Below are 19,226 nucleotides of genomic sequence, written 5' to 3' on the forward strand. Positions count from 1 at the left end.
TCTAAAATAATAATTAAATTATCAGAAGGATAAGTACTCATCAGACACTATTTCAGGATTGTAGTTATTGTTGCATTAATTATTATGTACCCACCCCTGCTATTGCAGCTGGTAAAGGTGGGGTTACTTTAACTAGTTTGTATAAATATTCTGAATCCGCACAGTAATTTGTAACAAAAGCTGTCAAATAAATGTAGCGGAGTAAAAAGTACAATATTTGCCTTCTACATGTTGTGGAGCATAAACATAAAGTAGTAGAAAATGGAAAGACTTTAACTGACACAACAGTTGTCCAGAAATAACCTTCAACTTCATTCGTTTGAGAATAGGCAGTGGTACAGCTTAATCATTAACGACCTCTCAGTAAATTTCAAAATAAAATTCATCAGAGCAGAATGTGCTCAACTTTTCTCGAAGAGGACTTGACAGCTCTGAAAGTACTTCCGGTTCATACATTTTTCTCAATAAGTTGCTGCAGTATAAATACTTTTCCCTTACATACTAATATTCTACATTACTACTAACTTAACTATTAAAACCTGTCTTTTATATATTTTTTTCTAAAATGCGGAGCAATTCTTATGGTTGAAAAAAGAAAGACGATGGGTTTTGGAGTGAAAACAGGAAGTTGTTGTTTGCTCACTGCTGGCACTAACGTGTGCTGTGACAACAGTCTGATGGAAAGAGAAGCTACAAGCTTATTTAACGAGTAAAATAAGGGCTAAACATTACTGAGGTTAACAAAGCAACAAAGGCTTCCTTCTCGCGTGTGTAAAGCTTTAATTTAACAACAGTGTTATATAACTACACTCTCTTTTTTTTTTACAGGTCTACGAGTTAGCATTTCTCTCTGGAGGAGCTAGCCTGTCCAGCTAGCGTAGCTAACTAGAGACATCACTAACTTTATCCACATAACTGACCTATTTAGCCTGTTATCTTACTAATGTAGATATTGTCCGTGAGTTGTCCAGGCCATGGATAGGTTGTTTAGTCGTTAAGAAATTTCCAATGTTCTCTGGATTGACGGTCCGTTGTCCAGTATGAGCGCATCAGCTGGGGACAGAGAGCCTGGGGTACCCTTGGATAATGCAAAGGAAGAAATCAGTGGCCCTACCTGCACAGGTGAAAACAGCAAGCATGTAAGTAACCAGACTGAACACAAAACAAGGTTGTAAAAATGGTTTCTTTATTATCTAAGATGATAACAAACTGTCTTTCGATACACCACTTTGCGACAGTAGTGTATAATGTCATATTTAAAGTCATTGCCACCTGCAGTCACAGACAATACTCATGACAACTGTTTACCAGCCTAAGCCACATGTAGAAGTAGGGCTGGATTGACCTTTTGACCAACTATGTACATGGCAGTTTCATTATAGAGGGTCTCATCTAGAGCTGAAATGACCAGATGATCAGTCAAATAGTAAACAATTCTGATAGCTGATTAATCATTAAAGTCATTTCTTCAAAGCAGAAATGTGAGATTTTCAAAAGGTACCAGCTTCGCAAATGTGAATATTTTCTAGTTTCTACAACAATAAACTCAAGATCTTTGGGTTTTTGACTGTTTTTGTTCATGTTCTTTTTTGTTTTTTCACGAAATAAAACTTTACATGTTAACATGGGCTTCAGCAAATAGGCAAATGATGGGCATTTTTCACAATTTTCTGACATTCTACAGACAATAAACAATTAATCAATTATTTAAAGAAAGTAATTGTCATACATATTGATTATTAAACAAATTCTTGGTTGTGGCCTTATATCCTTACTATTATGGAATAATAATAGTGTATTAATTGGAACAGAGGAACAATGTCTTCTGCATCATTTGGAAAACCTCACATGCTACCCGAAGTCAGTGTTCTCTGGTCGTATCCACTAACTTATGATATAATGCTTTTCTTTGTTATTTTGTAGGACTCGGCATTATGCTCAGGCAACACTGAAATTAAGAGCCGTGCCGTGGTCAAGTACTCTGCTGCCCCACCTCCTACCAGCTATGCCTTGCTGCAGGAGAAGACAGACCTGAAGCTGCCTCCTGCAAACTGGCTGCGAGAAAACCCCCAGCTGGGCAGTGCGGGCACAACTATATTAGGGTCCAGCAGCAAGAGCAAGCCTTTTTCCAGGTATAACATCACGAGAAATACTATTGCTACAACTGATATTTATTGCTCTAGCATGAGACTATGTTGTGCAAAATAAAGGAAACGCACTGTCCCGATCCTTTTCACTCTAACAAGTGTGCCACCTTTTCTAACCCACAGTTAGTGGTCAGGCAATGGGCCAAAACTCTAGACTACATAATATGGGAAAACCATCTCTCATTGTCTCTCATTATGTATATCGTATCCTTGTAGTTCCTAGTTCTAATTGTCAGAAGGCTGGATAGTCTTCAAAATCTCACACAACACTGAGTGCTGCATTTACCAGGCATATCCAATATGGATTTTAAAACACAACGTATTGTTAATCGTGTTTCCAGTGTTTACATTCAGGCTGGATTGGTGTTTAATTTGGCTTTAATTTTACCCACATTTGTGTTTCTACCTTTGTCCTAGAAACTAAAGGTGTTTGCTTTAAAGGATCTTCATTGTTGACAGCTTATCGTATACACCAAGATAAAACTAATGCAGTCTAATGCAGCAGGCCTGCAATAAACATAATGAAGTTTTATTGAAACTGTTTTCAACCGTATAGTAATTTTGGTGTCTGTAGTTGTTGATGCTGGTGATCCGCGTTGCATTATACTGAGAGAGATTCTTAATTCTGACATTTTGTCCACCCCATTTATTTCAATAAGGGGGAAGGAAATATTAGATTAAGTGTTTTTAGATGTGATTTACAGTTGACACCTGTTGAGTATAAGTCACAGTTTGTATTAGAGGCTGAAAGCGTCACGCTCTATGCTCTGCTTAATTGTGGAAACCTGCTGGCAGATGGTCTCTGTTGTTGGTCAGAATGCACTAAATATAATATTACAGTGTAGACACCACTGGCGAGAAGCACTGGATAATTTCTCGCTGCACATCTGAAAGTGTTAATAATCCTCAATCAACCGGATTAATATTATGGTTATCAGTTGGTGAACCATGGATGCTGAAACTACTAAATCTCACCCTTTGCAAACACTGATGTGATTAAGTACCTTTTCTTCTTTTGTAGTTTTGGGATGGCCTATGACTTCATTGATTGTATCGGAGATGATGTTGACGTGGTGTCAGACTCGGAGGTTTGTGAAGCTGTTGCAAAGCAAACATTTCTTTCTTTGTTTCCGAAAAATGCACATTCAGCTGATGTTAACATTGTTTTCTGTCAAATTCAGAACATCAAGAAACTTTTGAAAATCCCCTACAGCAAGTCCCACGTCAGTATGGCTGTTCACCGCGTAGGGAGGACCCTACTTTTGGATGAGCTGGACATTCAAGAACTTTTCATGAGGTCCTCTCAGGTACAGCAAGAACCTTTACAAATCAAAGATAGTCCCTATTCCCTAACAAGGATTGTTGTGCCATGTTTTTAGAAATTTTCCATGACAGTAAGTGCTTTAAGTAATTGTGTTCTCTCTGCTATGTGTGTTTTGTAGACAGGAGATTGGACATGGCTGAAAGAGTTTTACCAGCGGCTAATAGATCAGAAATGGCAGAGGAAAAAGAAGAGTAAAGAGCACTGGTATCAGAAAGCAATCCTGTCAAAGTTCCTCTACTACAGGTGAGTTAACTGGTGTTACTTTAATAATGGAAAAGAACAAGTAGGGTTTACTATCTGTTAACACTGTGGCTCCATCACTTTGTTTCCTGCAGTATAAATGGTGATGGGGCTGCGGAGCCTGTACCAGACGACCGGACTGAAGGGGAGGAGGAGAATGGGGCAGAGGAGTTCAGTTCTTCATGGCCCACTACCTTCACCAGCACACCGTCTGACACTGAAGAATCAGATGCTCCCAAGCAGGTACAAAAAAAATCAAAATGACTCAAAAATTCTCCCAAAATGTCATTATATTCAAGGAATGTCTGAGTAATCTCAATCTCGTATTAATAAAAGGTCTAGAAAATCTCTGATAGATATCAATAAAATAAGAGGACTGAAAAATCTCTGAAAAAACATTTATAAAATCTCAGAAAAAATAACAAAATGCCGGAAAAATATTCTCTTCAAAAGATGTTAATGATATCTCCAAAATAATTAAAACTTTTTTTTTTTTCAAATAATATAATAAAAAAAAAATAATAAAAAATAAATTTTAATAAAATGTGTAAAAAATTAGGAGTTAGAAAAAACCCTTTGTTGTGTCACAACTGTCTGTATTCACTGAGTAATGAGTAATGTTTGAGCAAATAAGTAATCAATGTTTTTAGATATAAAGTATCTCTTGGTGACTGCTAAGTTTGTGTGAGTGCTTTGGGTTACACTGCTTGCACTGACAGTATTGCTGCTATAAAATATGCAGGAAAGTGTTTCTATGGACAGCACGTTTGCTTTGGGCCAGGTGACGTCTATACCCAAAGAGCAAAACCTCCCTACACTGTTCAACGAAGGGGAGAACAGTCAGGTAAGTCAACTTTTACCCTTCCTTAATGCTATATGACGACAGATGATAGCTTTTATCTAATATATACTTTGATGTTACTTGTTTGACAGGGTTTAAGAAACGACTTTGTGCGTAACATCATGTGGACGTTCGAGGATATCCACATGTTGGTTGGTTCCAACATGCCTATTTTTGGAGGCGGTCGCTATCCTGCCGTCAGTCTGAGACTCAGGTTGGAATTAGAATTAATTTACTCCCGTCCAGGCTCTGAAATGAATGCTAATTACCAGAGAAGATGATTATGTAATCCTGTAATTATAATTGTATTGCACTTCATGATTCTGTTGCCCTCTGTTGGCATCATACATTACATGTCACAAATCTCCACAGAAAATGGGTGGAAGATGTTTTTGGTGACATACAGTATGTCTATGCACAGTGATGATAGATGGTGGAAATTTTTTTTTGAAACAGTTTTATATGCTGATCACTCTTTCTCTCTCTGTTTTTCAGGGACAATAATAAACCAATCAACATTCTGACAGGTATCGACTACTGGCTCGACAATCTGATGTGCAATGTCCCAGAACTGGTCATGTGCTTTCACGTTAATGGCATAGTTCAGGTAAATTGCTGATGGCTTTTGTCCAGTATCGTTATTGTCCATTTTATTATTGCCATAGTTCATTTTCAAATTATAAACTGTCATCTATAATCGCAGCAGTGAAAATGTTTTAATATCACAGATTTTCAGCCTACATATTTAAAATGAAGTAATACATTTAGTGGTTTCCCATGCAGAAATACGAGATGATAAAGACAGAGGACATACCTCATCTGGAGAACTCGACTTTCTCCACAAGGGTGGTGAAAGACATCGCCCAAAATATCCTTTCCTTCCTTAAGTCCAACTGCACCAAAGAGGGTCACACCTACTGGCTTTTCAAAGGTGGGAGACAAATTCTTAATTCTTGTGCTGTACACTATGTGCCCGTCTGTCTCAATGTTTTCTAATTGTATTTCTTGGACCCGCAGCGAGTGGGAGTGACATTGTGAAGCTTTATGATCTTACTACTCTGTGTGAGGAGGCTGAAGAGGAGAAATGTCAGAACCCCTTCACTCTTCCTGTAGCTGTATTACTGTACAAGTATGTATTTTTATGAGCTTGCAATATATGATCAAGGCCAAATCTATAAATGTATAGTTTACTTTAAAAGGTTTGCAAAAATTAACAAAATTTGAACAGTTTATACTGTTGAATATTTCAAAATTGAAATAATTTTAAACAGTAAAGAGATTAAATTGTCCATTTTCAGCTCGAGCTTGTTTATATAAAATATCATTTGTATGAGAGTTTTACTTAAATCAGTCAATTTTCTATTTCGTGGCGCAGAGTGGCCAGCAACTTGATGCTGAAGGCGAGACAAAACAGAAAGCACTACGGCACAATCCGAACTCTGCTCTTAAACTGCGTCAAACTTCTGGATCAGGAGAGGCATCCACAGGTAAAAAGAAATTCGAAGTTACAGTTAGATAGAGAGAAAAATCCTGGACTAGATTAAAATCCAGACCCTGCGTTTAAAGAATGAGCTGCAAAGTAAAATGATAGATAAAAGGTACAGAGAATCCTTCTTTAAAATACCAAATTAGTCATCATATGTCCTAATGAGTTTAGTCTTTGATTATAATATAGTTTAATTATAGTTAATATTATACTATAGAATAGTAAGAATAATATTTTTAATTTATATTTAGACAGCAGAGAAAGTAAAAGTGAAATCTGAAACTCTACTAAAGCTGAGAATATCACAGTTTAGAATTGATTGAACCTGACTGCAGTCCTGATCCCCTCCATCTCCTGTCTCTTCAGATCATCGCCTCGGCCCACTACATGCTGTCAGAGCTGTTCCAGCTCGACGAACCCCCTGAAGAAGATGGAGGGGAGTCGCTCCGCGCCGGTGGCTCAGAGGACAGCTACAGCGACGAAGACCGGGTGGAAGATGAGGAGGTGGACGAGGAGGAGGAGCTGACGGAGGACAGCGATTCGAACAGCTCCTACAGTAACTGCTCCAGCCCACAGGATGATAGTAAAGCTGTAGCTGTGATCCGCTCTGTAGGGGAGCTGTCGGTGCCGGAGAAATACAAATCCACTCACCAGATCAGAGTGAGGGCCTCTCTAAGTGGTTCTTCCTTCTTCCTCTACACAGACCTCAGGGGAGAGAGTGGAGTGTACAGATAAATATGTTTATGTGAAACGATAATAAAAGACAATCTTCCCTTTTTTAATCTCCGCAGCCAAGTTGTGCTTTTCCTGTTTCTCAAGACAAGGAGGAGAGATGCAGACACGTCCTGTGCTACGTACTACAGGCGAGTCTCGGCATGATGTTTATGTTTAGTGGACATACATTACTAATGATGTGATGTGTCCCATGAAATGTGTCATCTACCATTTTAAATTGCTATAATACAAAACACAGGGCCTGAAGGCAGTGGATGGCAGCATTAAGAAGGAGAGTGATCTCCCAGCTGCAGACCCCAACACACCCATTCCTCTCAAATATGAGGACAGAAGTGCTATCGGAGGCTGCACTGCTGAGAAAGGCATCTCTCTTCTTCTGGAACGAGGTCAGTCTTCAGTCTTTATTTCAAAATACCGCATAATAAAACAGGAAATAACAAGTAGTTGTCTTATGAGCAGGGACATTTTTTTTCATTTACAACCTTGCATATGTCTCTCTCATGGTCTTCCGTGTGTGTGTGTGTGTGTGTGTGTCTGTGTGTCACCAGCGGGGCCCTTGCAGGCGGACCAGAAGCACCCGACACGTTCAGGGATGATCCCCGGCTCGTGGCAGCACCATATGAAGCTGCAGCTCTACCTCAAAGCCTCCAAGGCCTACTACGTCCTGTCTGATGCAGCCACTAACTTGCTGAAGTATGGCCGAGCCTTGCGCTACATCAAGCTGTCTCTGCAATGCCACGGTAATTCATTTAACTCACCAGAAACAATGAGAAATTTTGTTATGATAGTTACTTTTCAGCATTTTCAAGATTTTTTTATTTATTTATTTTTGTCTGACTGTGACTGTTGCTGACATTTTTCTTTTCTTTGTTGCACATTTCTGTCAGCCTAAATAGTGTTTTATTTATTCACAAATCAAACAAGAATTGAATAACAAAATAGAACAAGTTGCTGTTTTATTTTTAAAGCAGATCAAGTCCTCAAGTTCTGCCTGAAACTGCAAAACGTCCAAAACTTAAACATCCACCTTTGGCCACTTAAATATGTATTTAATAATGATGCATACTCTAAAAATACAAAATTATATTGCTACTACTAAATTTACTCTTAATCTTAATACCAATTCAAAAAAGTTACATCAATACTTTGTGAAACGATATAATAACTAAACATTTATTTCTCTTTCCCCTTCCCCCTCCTCTTCTACTGTTTCCTCCAGATGCCTATTGCTCAGTGAGCGGTACACTGCACCCACAGGTGTTGCACTTTCACAGCCAGTGCCTGTCTCTCTGTGGGGACATCCAGCTGATGTTGGCGCAGAATGCCAACAACAGAGCAGCTTACCTGGAGGAATACAGCTACCAGACCAAAGAGGACCAGGAGATCCTGCACAGCCTGCACAGAGAGAGCAGCTGCCAGGGTCAGTCACACACACACACACACACACACACACACACACAGTATTCAGTTATTGATCATTCCAATCCTTTTATTCTCTATCCACCAGCCTTCAACATGGCAACAGACCTGGCCATGGACCCGGAGTACCAGCTGTTTGTTAGCAGTAAGTGCTACGAGGCAGCATTCGAGCTGCTCGACTCCGAGGCTTTGAAAGATCACGCCTCAGATCAGCTGGCTCAGGTGCTCAAACGACTTGGAAACATCCGCAATGAGATGGGAGTGTACTATATGAACCAGGCTGCAGCCATGCAGACTGAGAAAGAAGGTGTGTTGGGTAACAGCTGCAACTCTTAACAACTGTGCTGACCAGTTTAATTTTACTGAATACTAAGGACCTGGCCAGTGACATAAAGCAATCACTGCACTTGAATCAGTAGAAAATATAGACTAAAAAGAGACATTAGAAAACTGATCACTCCACTGATTTTTATATTGTTGTTTTTCCCTGTGCCTCTGTCCATGTCGCTGTGTCTAACTGGGCTTTTCCCCCTCCAGCAAAGAAGTCTGTGTCTGTCGCAGAGCAGGAGATGTGGAAAAAAAGTTTTGCCTTCTTTGAGAAAGGCATGAGGGACTTTGAAGCCATCGCGGACAGCACTAACACAGCCCTGCTGCTGTGTAACACTGGCAGGCTGATGAGAATCTGCGCTCAGGCCCACTGTGCCATCTCAGCCGATCAGAGCAGAGGGGAGTTCTCACCTGAAGAGGCCCTCTACTACAACAAGGTGCCATGTCGAATCCCTTAAATTCAAAATCTCTTTTTTATTTTTCTCTATCTTTCTACATCTCGACTCTTCCATCCTCATCATGTTCTTAATTAGTTCATTATCTTAATCTAATTTCAACCCAGGCCATAGACTACTACCTGCGGGCTATGAAGTCACTGGCAAGCCGTGAGAACCACCCAGCAGTGTGGGACAGTGTAAACTGGGAGCTGTCCACTACCTATTTCACCCTGGCTACACTCCTGCAGGACTACGCCCCACTGTCCAGGAAGGCCCAGGAGCAGGTGCCTCTGAGCTCTTTTGTTCCACATGACAGTGATCAAATATTCTACATAAAGTGAAACTTCACTCTTTAACACATTTTGGCAATCTTGCATTTTTTTCCCCACCAAATGGCATATTTCCAAAAGCTGTGGCAACATTTATATCCTCAAAAAGTCCATGTTTCACAAATTGACAAGATGACTGATGATCAAACTTTAAATCCTCAGATTGAGAGGGAAGTGACTGAGGCAATGATGAAATCCCTGAAGTACTGTGACCTCCAGACGGAGTCGGCTCGTCAGCCGCTCTACCAGTACAGAGCTGCCACCATCCACCACCGCCTGGCCTCTATGTACCACAGCTGCTTCCGCAACCAGGTGGGGAAGTCATGTCAAGTTCTACAATAATATAAAATCTTTTTGTTATTTATGCTGATAATTCAGGTGTCTTAGCTCACCCTTTTGACATAGACTTGTTTTTGTTTATGCTAAAAGAAAAATTGATGTTTTTTTTTTTTTTAAGGAAAAGGAAGTACAGACTGACTGGTATAAAATCACTGGTGATGTGATGTTTGTTTTTCATACTTATCACAGTATAATACACATTGAAGGATGTCTGTGCTTCTGGCTCTAATTGTGTGACAGGTGGGGGATGAACACTTGAGGAAGCAGCATCGGAGCCTGGCAGAGCTACACTACAGCAAGGCTGTTTGTTTATTCCTCAGCCTCAAAGATGCGCCCTGCGAGCTTCTCCGCACGCTTCTGGAGAGGGTGGCCTTCGCTGAGTTTACTATGGCAGGTGAGAAACTAGTCTCTTTTTTTTTCCTTTTTATTAACAAAAACACAACACACAAAAAAAACTACAGAAAACAAACAAACACTAAAAAACCCCACTAAGGAGAGCCTTATATCAACACAAACACACAAAGTACAATATATAAACCCAACAACCTAAGTAACAAGAGATTATATTCCATATATACAAATTATTGTTATTACAATTACAGAAAGCAAATATATTAAATTCATGTGCCTCTTTCAGATAAATATAGACTTTTATAAACTTTCAGTTTCAATAAACCTCTCTCACCTTTCCAAAAGCTTTTTAACATTATTATTATTATTATTTAATTATTATTATTATATAATATTATTAATATTATAATTATTTCATCTTCTGAGTTGGATTCCTTCATCATTATTCAAGGAATCCACCTCAGCCGCAAAAATAAATATTTTTCCTGACATAATAGATTTGGGTGTGTTTGGGTGTGGTCGTAAGAGGAGGACTCACTTGGAGAATATAATAGCATTTTGTCCACAGCCTTTTGCAGTAATGTTTCATACTGTGTTTTCACAGGTCAGAGCAGCAGCGCGGCTAAGCTGAAGAGCCTGACCGGCGCTCTAGAGATCATGACAGAAACTCGCCACGCTTTCCAGCTGATTCACAAAGAGCTGCAGGAGGATCAGATAGAGGTAAGCTTCAGAGCAGCCGATGGGAAATACTCTCTCATGCTCATTCATCTTCACAGAGCTTTGTTCCTGATCACACACCGTCACCTACGACATCTTTTCTTTTCGCTTCTCGTGCTGTAGTTGAGCGAACCAGACCCTGCTGGATCAGCAGAGTTTCCTGATGTGGCCAGTGGTCCCACCTCAGGACTGAACCTCCAGGAAGTGATGAAGTTAATTGGCGTGTTCGAGCCAAGTTTCTCTTTCTTGCTGCTGCAGCTCGTCAAACTGATGACAACAATGAAACGAAAATCAAGGTGAGCAGGAATCTAAACCCCTCATTGTACTGTATATCTAGCTGTGTATGTTTCTATTATCCTTTAAACTTTTCACAACACTCACTCCTGACATTTGTGTTTATTGCAGCAATAAGGACGAGGACCTGCTGAAAACCTATAAGAATGTGTACTCCAAGCTGCTGCGAGCTGAGAAGAACGCACCTCTCCTCAGCCGTGTCAGCCTCTACATAGAGCTCCTGCAGCAGCTGACCCCGCAAACAGGAAGTGACGACACGGGTACTCATTCATGATAATGACATAAACCACAACAAGACTTTGACTCCGCTCTCTGCACCTCGCCGGACATCCAAGCTGCATTCTGGGGAAGACTTGACAACTGTTTTCTCAGAGATGCTGTGACAGAAAACAATGACTTACAGACATCATTATTAACAGGCACATCCTCAGGCGACACTGTCCCACTTTGAATTACAATTTCAAAGCTACTTTCACCTCCTGCGCCTTTTAAGACAAATTCATCTTTTTCTAACATTTGCATCACAGGTTTTGAATTGTACATTTTTGTTGTAAATTCAAAAGATATTATTTAATTTTCTTACTGCTTCAGCAGTTATGGGTCACACATAAAGCTCCTCTGTGTAGGATTTGTTGTTGAGTGTACCAGACATCACCTGGATTGTCAAATTTTTCTACAAACAAAAACCACACGCCATAAGAAAAATTCACCGATGGTATAATCACATAGAACTTCTACACACTGGGGCTTGAAAAGCGATGAATCATTTAGCACAAGCTCAGAAAAATGATGATTCATTTTAATATAATTGGTATTTGTGATATTCAGTAATACCAATAATGCTGTGAATACAACGGATTGAAGTGTGATTGAAGACTGAGAGGTTGAAATAAAAATAAAAAATAAGCGTTCCTTGCTTTCAAAACAACATTGTGCAATAGTTTGGCAACATTCAATGCAAACTCAGAGGCTAGTTTGTCCACATTGCTGTATGTATAAATGTGAGTTTATATCGGCATGGTTTGCTGTGAATATGGAAATAAAAGCTTTTTACATTTTATGTGCTGTATTTTATGATATTGTATGTTTTTCCATGAGAATCTCAGGCTAATAGGACACATCAGATTAACCTTTAGTAGAGGTATTTTATTCAAACCTTTGGATAACAAATATAAAAGTATGATTTATCATACTCAGTTTATTTATCCAGAACATTTAAATGATGAACTGTGCACAGCTGCTTTGCCTTCAAAAGCACAATTCAGAGTGAAAGATTTTTAGTGGCACCGTACCCTCTGGCACCAACTCGTTCAGCCCGAGTCACTGAAGAGGCGACATGATGTTTTTAATGCAGTGTCAGTGAACTGGGTCACCCCGCTGTTACTGAGCTGTATCCACACCAGATGGAGCTGCAGGGGGGACCCAAACTGTCCCTGCACCTCATTAATCAGAATGGACCCTCGGTGCTGTGGGTGACTGACTGTTGGACAGTGACTGAAGGTAAGAGGTGAGAGTGAGGAGCTTGAAGCAGAGCCGCAGAATCATTACATTGTAAATTTCACTGTAGTAGAAAAACTATTCTTTGCAATTTAGTAACCAGATTGTTCTATTGAATAGGAGGACTAAGTAAAAATATAAATAATCAGACACTGAAAATCAACATAAGAACTTTGTATAACTATCAAAGATAAATACAGAACATGGATGTTATGACAAAAATGACAGATTAAGGGCACAGATGAAAAAAAAAAAAAAAAAAAACAACTACCCAACAACAACTACCCGAACAATGTGATTCTGTACAGTATAGTGCAATAAGTGCTTACTGGTTACTGGTAATACTGGTTATTTCACCACCACGACTGGGAACAGTGGCTCAGTCAGTCACTGTATGACACAACGGTCATTGGTCTGGTCCTCTTGGGGTTCCTGTTGGGAGGTTGGAGGTGTCGAAGCTCCATGGTTCAAAATGTTTTGGAGGATGTCTTTGCTCTCGCTTGGCGGTAGATTGTAGAAGAAATACTGTGGTGCCATCTGAATGAACCTAATCGTGGAGAAGACAAAAAAAAAAAATCAATCAGATTTCTTGTGTGTCAGACTCATTCTAGAAACAAACTCATTTTTGGTTGAATGTAACTGATGCACATTGTATTTCAATTTGCAAACTTGTTCTCAGTTCAAGTAAGTTTGAATGGCACCCACTTAAGTGGGAGAGGAGCCTTACACTACATATAGTCCTCACATAATTTGAGCTGCAATGAACTGATTCACGCATTTCAGGATGTGGAGGCTAAGAGAGCATGACAAAGGCTGCAAAGGGTTTTCTCCTCCTTCATTAAGCTGCAGCTCCACATTCCCAGGCATCTGTGCAATCCATAATCCCCTCTGCAACCAGCAAATACTAGAGAACAGGATTATACCTCCCCTCCGAAACCAGTACGAATAGTCTATGCTGAACTGGAGCTTTACATCTGGTCCGAAAGGGAAAGGGAATGTGCTTGATTACTTTTAAGCCTCTTCAAACATGAAGATATGAGGGTGATCTGCCTGGTTCTTTTAAAACAACAAGACAAGGCAGTCTAGTTTCCAAGACTTATTGACAGATTCAGTTATGTGAATGCAAAACAAGCACACAAATTGAAATGAACAAAATGTTAACAAGGCTGAGTCTTACTCCTCCGGTGTTATGTGGGTGACGGTGCGGAGACAGTTGTCCTCGGAGAAGGAGTGCTCATGGAACAGCACCCACTCCGGCAGGCCCAGCTTGGGGGTCTTGGCTCCGTAGCCAGACAGAGGATGGATCTGTGCCACATGCTTATGGGTCATAATGAAGTAGTTCCCTGATCCATCCACATCCCGCGCCACCTGAGCGAAAACACAGCCAGACACAGTCAGATGGATTTCTCCAAAGGAAAAGCAGTCACCACCTAAAAATACTAAAAAAAAAAAAGTATAAGCAGACAGAAGCATCCAAATACAAGATGCTCCCATCTGTAAAGTCATACTTTTGATTTTGCCTCGGAAAGTACATAATTAGAAAAAAAAAAAGCCAAAACATAAACATAAAAAATTCTCAGAAGGAAATTTGACAGTCGAAATACAAATACTGAAATAACAGTTAAAATTGAAGTGCTGAAAGAAGCTGAAGTGTCAATTTAAGTGTAGGGGGAGTTTAAGTATCTGCCAAAGTGCAGTAAAGAATAAAAGGTTCAGTCAAAGTTCAAGCAGCAGAATAAATACGTGTATTGCATTGCTGCAGGCGTCAAGGTGGTAGGGTTACACAATAATGGCTATGTGATTTTTGTCAATTTTTGTTAATATTGATTATAAAAAAACAAATGATTATTTCTGCATATTTTTTATCATCTACAGTACTCTGATATTTCAATAAGTCCACATTCTGTGATCATTAATTGTGGAACCTAAAATCCCACATGACTCTTCAGGATGACTGTGTGTGTTTGATGTAAGCTGTCGACGTCGCTCTAATAAATCTATTGTGTTTTTGTTGAGTGGTGTTAACAAACTTATGTTATCTAACCTGCATAAAGAAACCTGCCAGCAGGGCCCTCTTAATGTTGAAGGTGTTGCTTCGGGAACCGAAGGCGGGAACTGAGACGGGCAGCTCGATCCTCTTCAGAATGTCGGTGAGCTCAGAACGAAGCGCGTCAGCCATCAGCAGAGAAGTGTGGTTCAGGTAGAAATCCTTACACCACTTCTCCACATTACAGTCTAACGGGGGAAGAGAGGACAGAGCCATAGAGAGGATTATAGGAAGGCAGAATCAATGATGAAGACGTAGATATTTCTGGAAAAAATAGGTATTTTTCTTGTAAATATACCCAGTAATATCATTGTTTTGTTTACAGCCAATGAGCTTGTTTTGCTATCATTTACAATTCATTTTCTTGATTCATTCACTGATCTCCATAGCATCTGTGTGTGTGTGTTTATGCATATTTGTGTGTTTCCAAGTAGGTGATACTCTCCAAACTCACATGGATCCTGCTGGCACTGCTTAAAGGCCTTGTAGATATTGATAAGGGTGAAGTGGTCTCCCTCTGGGTGCTGGAACTTCATGTGGCACTGGGTGGCCTCTGGCTTCAGGTCCACAGAGGGAACCATGAAGCAAGTGGGTGCTGAAAAATCCACAAGATATATGTGACGTGGATCACGTGATAAGATACAGCAGGAAACATGTATGTGCCAGCGCCTGTTACCTGTTAGCATGGCAGCGATGATGACCACCTCGCTGACACAGTCAAACTCACAGGAGGCGAGCACAGTCTTGGCCATTTGCGGCTCCAAGGTTAACTCGGACATGATGATGCCCATCTCAGACAGGTTGCCATCATTATCCAAAGCTGCCAGGTAGTCGAGCTCTTCTAAAGCCTGCATCAGACCTCCAGGATCTGGGTTGGAAACATTTTTGAATTATACACCAAAATCAAAAATTTTTTAAACTAAAAAAACTAAACTGAGAGAGTATTAATTACATACAAAAGAACTGTTCATGCTGTCTGTACTGTAATCCAAAGTGGTGACCCACTGGGACAATCCCCCTACAGTACACTGGCACCCTGGTGGGCTGATCGCAGTGAAAGACAGCAGCAGATTAGGATTTTATAATCCTCACCAATATCTGCCATGCATCACTATGCATATTGAAGTGTATCCGCGGAACACATGAGATTTTCTCATCTGTCTTTGCAACAAATGTGTCAAAAAAGAGACATTTTCAGACAGAGCGAGAGGAAAGAATCAAATCCACTTTAGATGCTTTCTATTATAATAGACCAGCACTAGTGTATCTACACTCTAATCAACTAATGGGAGGCTCAGTGTGTGTGTGTGTGTTTGTGTTAGTGGGGGTGAATAAATCCGGAGGAACAAAAGCACACGGAAGCAGGTCAGCTCTGAAAGGAAGCTCGCAGAACAAGAGCTGTCAGTTCAGCTGCAGCACGGCTCACTGCCCTGCAATAAAAAAAGTTCCTGTCTGTTGGAACAAAAGGGAGCGGACTGAACGAACTGAACCCAAAATTCATATTATCATCACTGAGGACGTGAAGTTTGGGGAACAACAGGGGCCCAGCTAGCACAGTGTGCCACAACAATATTCTCTCTTTGTATTTAGTCACTTCATGTAAATCTCACCTGGCCTCTCGATGAAGTCACAGTGGTGCAGCCCTGCGATCTCCATCCTCTTCAGGAAGAGCACAGTGGAAGTGATGTCTGACTCCACGATGTGTGGTCGTACTTCGGCGGGAAGCTGTCTGTCCTCTGGGTACAAACAGAAACACTTGCCTGCAGGAGAGAAAGATCCTTTTTTTTTTTTTAATTGTTTTTAGACAGGATGGCAGCCGGATATTTACATGAAAAAAGTGTCGTCACAGTTTAACTTCTCACCTGTCGGACCTGTAGCCAGCTGTTTGCGACTCTCGGCCTGATCTTTGCTGATTGGCTGAATGATGACCGAGTTTGTTCTGATCCTGGGGTTGTAAACCTGCAACAGCATCACAGTGTGTTGACCCTGAATATATACACTAAACCACATTTCAGAGGCAAATATTGTATCCACTGCATTTATCTGACAGTCATAGTTACTGTGCAGGTGAAGATTTTACATATAAACCAGATGAACATACTACCCAACAGTATATAATATGTATGGGACTTCCTGTTACTGCTTTTACTCTTCAGTAAAGTATCTGAATACTTCTTCCACCAGTGACGTTACATTAAAGACATTTAACTAAACTTACACACAAATCTACTCTAACAGTGACATGAGCTAACACATTTTCAAAACCATGAAAATGTATATATGTTGTATGGCATATAAAGTTCTTTACATTTCCACTTAGATCATTAAAACACTCAACATTTAAGACTTCAGAGTTAAACATTGCAATTTTGTTTCTGGGTAGCAATAATGCACAAATCATTGCTTTTCAATATATAACAAAAAGAAGTAGATTCAGAGAGATATAATCTCAGCTCAAAGACAGATACTGAAAAAAAAAAGATTATAATGATGATTAAAGTGACAACACATGAATGCCCGGTTTGCTAATCTACATCCTGGAGGGACCCTAAAATTTACACGCCTACTTGCGGTGTGTTTCTGCAGCAGCAGCAGTATGATATATAAAAAGTTTAAGAAGTCTTTATGTAATTATTCTAAGTCTTATTTTAATTACAACAACTAACTTACATATCTTTTCTCAAGGCCGGCATCAATGACAAAGCTGATTGAGCTAACAGCCCAGAAGAAGTCCTCGTTTGGGCTGGATGTGAGGAACACTCTGCGGGTCCGGCCCGTCTCCTCCTCCCCCGGGATTGGGAGATTCCCAGGCCGGCCAGGGTGCACAGCAACAGGCAGGAGCTCACCCAGGTCACGGGGTAAGCTGTGCACCTCATGACGCAGGATGTCATGGGCCAGATCTATCTCCTGGTGAAGAGTGAGCAAAGAAGAGAGTCAGAAGAAGACATATTCACAGACATATTCAGCCGTGTGGTTGCTGCTTTTTTTTTACCTGTGTCGTCACCAGAAACACAACCACATCTCCTTCCTCTTCGGCGTGGTGGATCTCCAGCACCAGACGGAGAGCAGAGCAGAAGTAGCCTCCACCTGTGCTGCTGTACACCACCTCTCCTGCGACGGGGCTCTCCAGGTGAATCAGAGGCGCCGCTGACCCGGTGAAGTGGGCCAGCTGCTTGGGGCCGGGCTCGCCCGAGGTGAGGAGGACCACACGGAGCTCCGGCCTCTGCAGGGCGATGTCCTTCAGCAGACCCTGCAGTACGTCGGTGGCTACGGTCCTCTGGTGGGCCTGGTCCACGACTACAACGCTGTAGTTCTCAAGTAAAGGGTCTGACATCATCTCTCTCAGCAGCATGTCATCTGTACAGTACCTGGGGGTGGGTGATAAAACATTAGGAGGGAGCCTGCACGAGATGCTTGACACACACTGTATTCAAATTCATGAAAGCCTGAAATAAATCATCAGGTTTATTCAATTCTAAGCCTCTAGGCTGCAATAGTGGAACAGTATATTCAGGAAATCCTTCCAGCATACCTCAGAATGGCATCTTAATGAAAGCCACTTTGTCTACACTTCAGCTTTGCCCCCATTAGTGTAATTTACTCTGATAATTAGTCTGGGGAGTGGATCCTTTCCTACTTGCTGGCTGCCTGTTTATCTTGTCCCCCTCCCCTCAATGTGCTGAGTTTCTCTTTTTTCCCCCAGCTGACTTATGAGGGACCTGCATGAGGGAGTGTGACATATGGGCACACGGGGAGCCAGGCAGCTGTGGAGGAGCCCCTGAAAAGAGTCCCCTCAGGCCTTTTGTTCACTGCTCTCCTGAGAGTAAGAAAAGGCGGGGTGATTTAGCTGCCTGTGTCGTCACTATGCATTGTTGTAACCAGGCAAGAGGGCAGAAAGAATCAGTGGAGAGAAGAATCACTGGGTGTACTTGTATTTGAAAGTATGCTTTAACATACCTGAGGACTGTGTCGCCGGTGCAGCATGTGTCCAAAGGGATGCTGTACCCGACTTCATGGCCAATGTTGACGTCCATCTCATCGGCCACCCTTAAGGCGAGATCAACAGCCTGCTGGGTGTGAGTCTGGGTACAAACCACCATGCCGTGCTGGAACTGGACTGACAGGCAGAACTCAGCACACCACTGGGGAATCTGGTTCAAAATAAGAGTGGGAAAAGTTGATAGTGAGAGGGCTTGAATATTTATGTATGTTTGAATATATATACAAAGTTCAGTTTGCTGTCGCGTGAATAAAATGTGCAAACTAGAGTGTCAAATGCCCACAGTACTCACTTGAGAACTCCTCCCAGTTTTAGCAGAACCACTGACAACAACAAACTGTCCTTTGGCCAAAGTGTCCATGAATTCACATTTTGCTTTCCACACTGGCAGCTCTTTTCTTTCTTTCAGCAGTTTGTAAAACCTGGAGGAATAAGGCAGTCCATCAAACTGATTAAGCTCCAAAATGTCATCATAGTCTTTATCCCCGTGACTCAAAGCGTCCGTGTCTGGACAAAGGGGTGATTTCCCTTCAAAATACTCCTCTCCAGTTAAACTGCTAACGTCGTGCGCCATCACAAGTGAGCTCCCGGTCTGTCCGGATTAGACTTCATTTGCAGATCCACAGGAATGAAGTTTGGAAACCTCCAGCTCTCAGTAAACTGTTGGACAGCACACAGACCGCCTCTGCAAGTGAA

At 41.1% G+C, this 19,226-nt stretch overlaps 2 protein-coding genes across 2 annotated transcripts; one reads left to right on the plus strand and one right to left on the minus strand.

Moving 5' to 3' along the window:
* The first annotated feature begins 523 nt into the window (after positions 1-523).
* Positions 524-12,046, plus strand: edrf1 (erythroid differentiation regulatory factor 1). Its single transcript, XM_023418078.2, has 25 exons — positions 524-1,139; positions 1,924-2,132; positions 3,169-3,235; positions 3,329-3,454; positions 3,590-3,714; positions 3,807-3,954; positions 4,454-4,555; positions 4,645-4,766; positions 5,048-5,159; positions 5,336-5,483; positions 5,570-5,681; positions 5,928-6,039; positions 6,405-6,698; positions 6,830-6,901; positions 7,012-7,159; positions 7,322-7,513; positions 7,993-8,193; positions 8,281-8,499; positions 8,730-8,956; positions 9,082-9,240; positions 9,448-9,597; positions 9,865-10,018; positions 10,580-10,695; positions 10,816-10,988; positions 11,098-12,046. Exons 1-25 carry the CDS (start codon positions 1,041-1,043, stop codon positions 11,258-11,260), a joined length of 3,750 nt encoding a protein of 1,249 aa, XP_023273846.1. The 5' UTR covers positions 524-1,040; the 3' UTR covers positions 11,261-12,046.
* Positions 12,047-12,642: 596 nt separating this feature from the next.
* On the minus strand, positions 12,643-19,226 carry dhx32b (DEAH (Asp-Glu-Ala-His) box polypeptide 32b). Its single transcript, XM_023418080.2, has 11 exons — positions 18,823-19,226; positions 18,488-18,681; positions 17,523-17,898; positions 17,201-17,437; positions 16,393-16,489; positions 16,141-16,290; positions 15,207-15,398; positions 14,985-15,125; positions 14,528-14,718; positions 13,661-13,851; positions 12,643-13,030 (listed from the first exon to the last, which is right to left on the minus strand). The coding sequence occupies exons 1-11, from the start codon at positions 19,102-19,104 to the stop codon at positions 12,871-12,873; spliced, it is 2,211 nt and encodes a 736-aa protein (XP_023273848.1). The 5' UTR covers positions 19,105-19,226; the 3' UTR covers positions 12,643-12,870.

Source organism: Seriola lalandi, unplaced genomic scaffold, assembly GCF_002814215.2.
Source record: "Seriola lalandi dorsalis isolate HSWRI2012SDOR001 ecotype SW California unplaced genomic scaffold, Sedor1 jcf7180002054580, whole genome shotgun sequence".
NCBI lineage: Eukaryota > Metazoa > Chordata > Actinopteri > Carangiformes > Carangidae > Seriola > Seriola lalandi.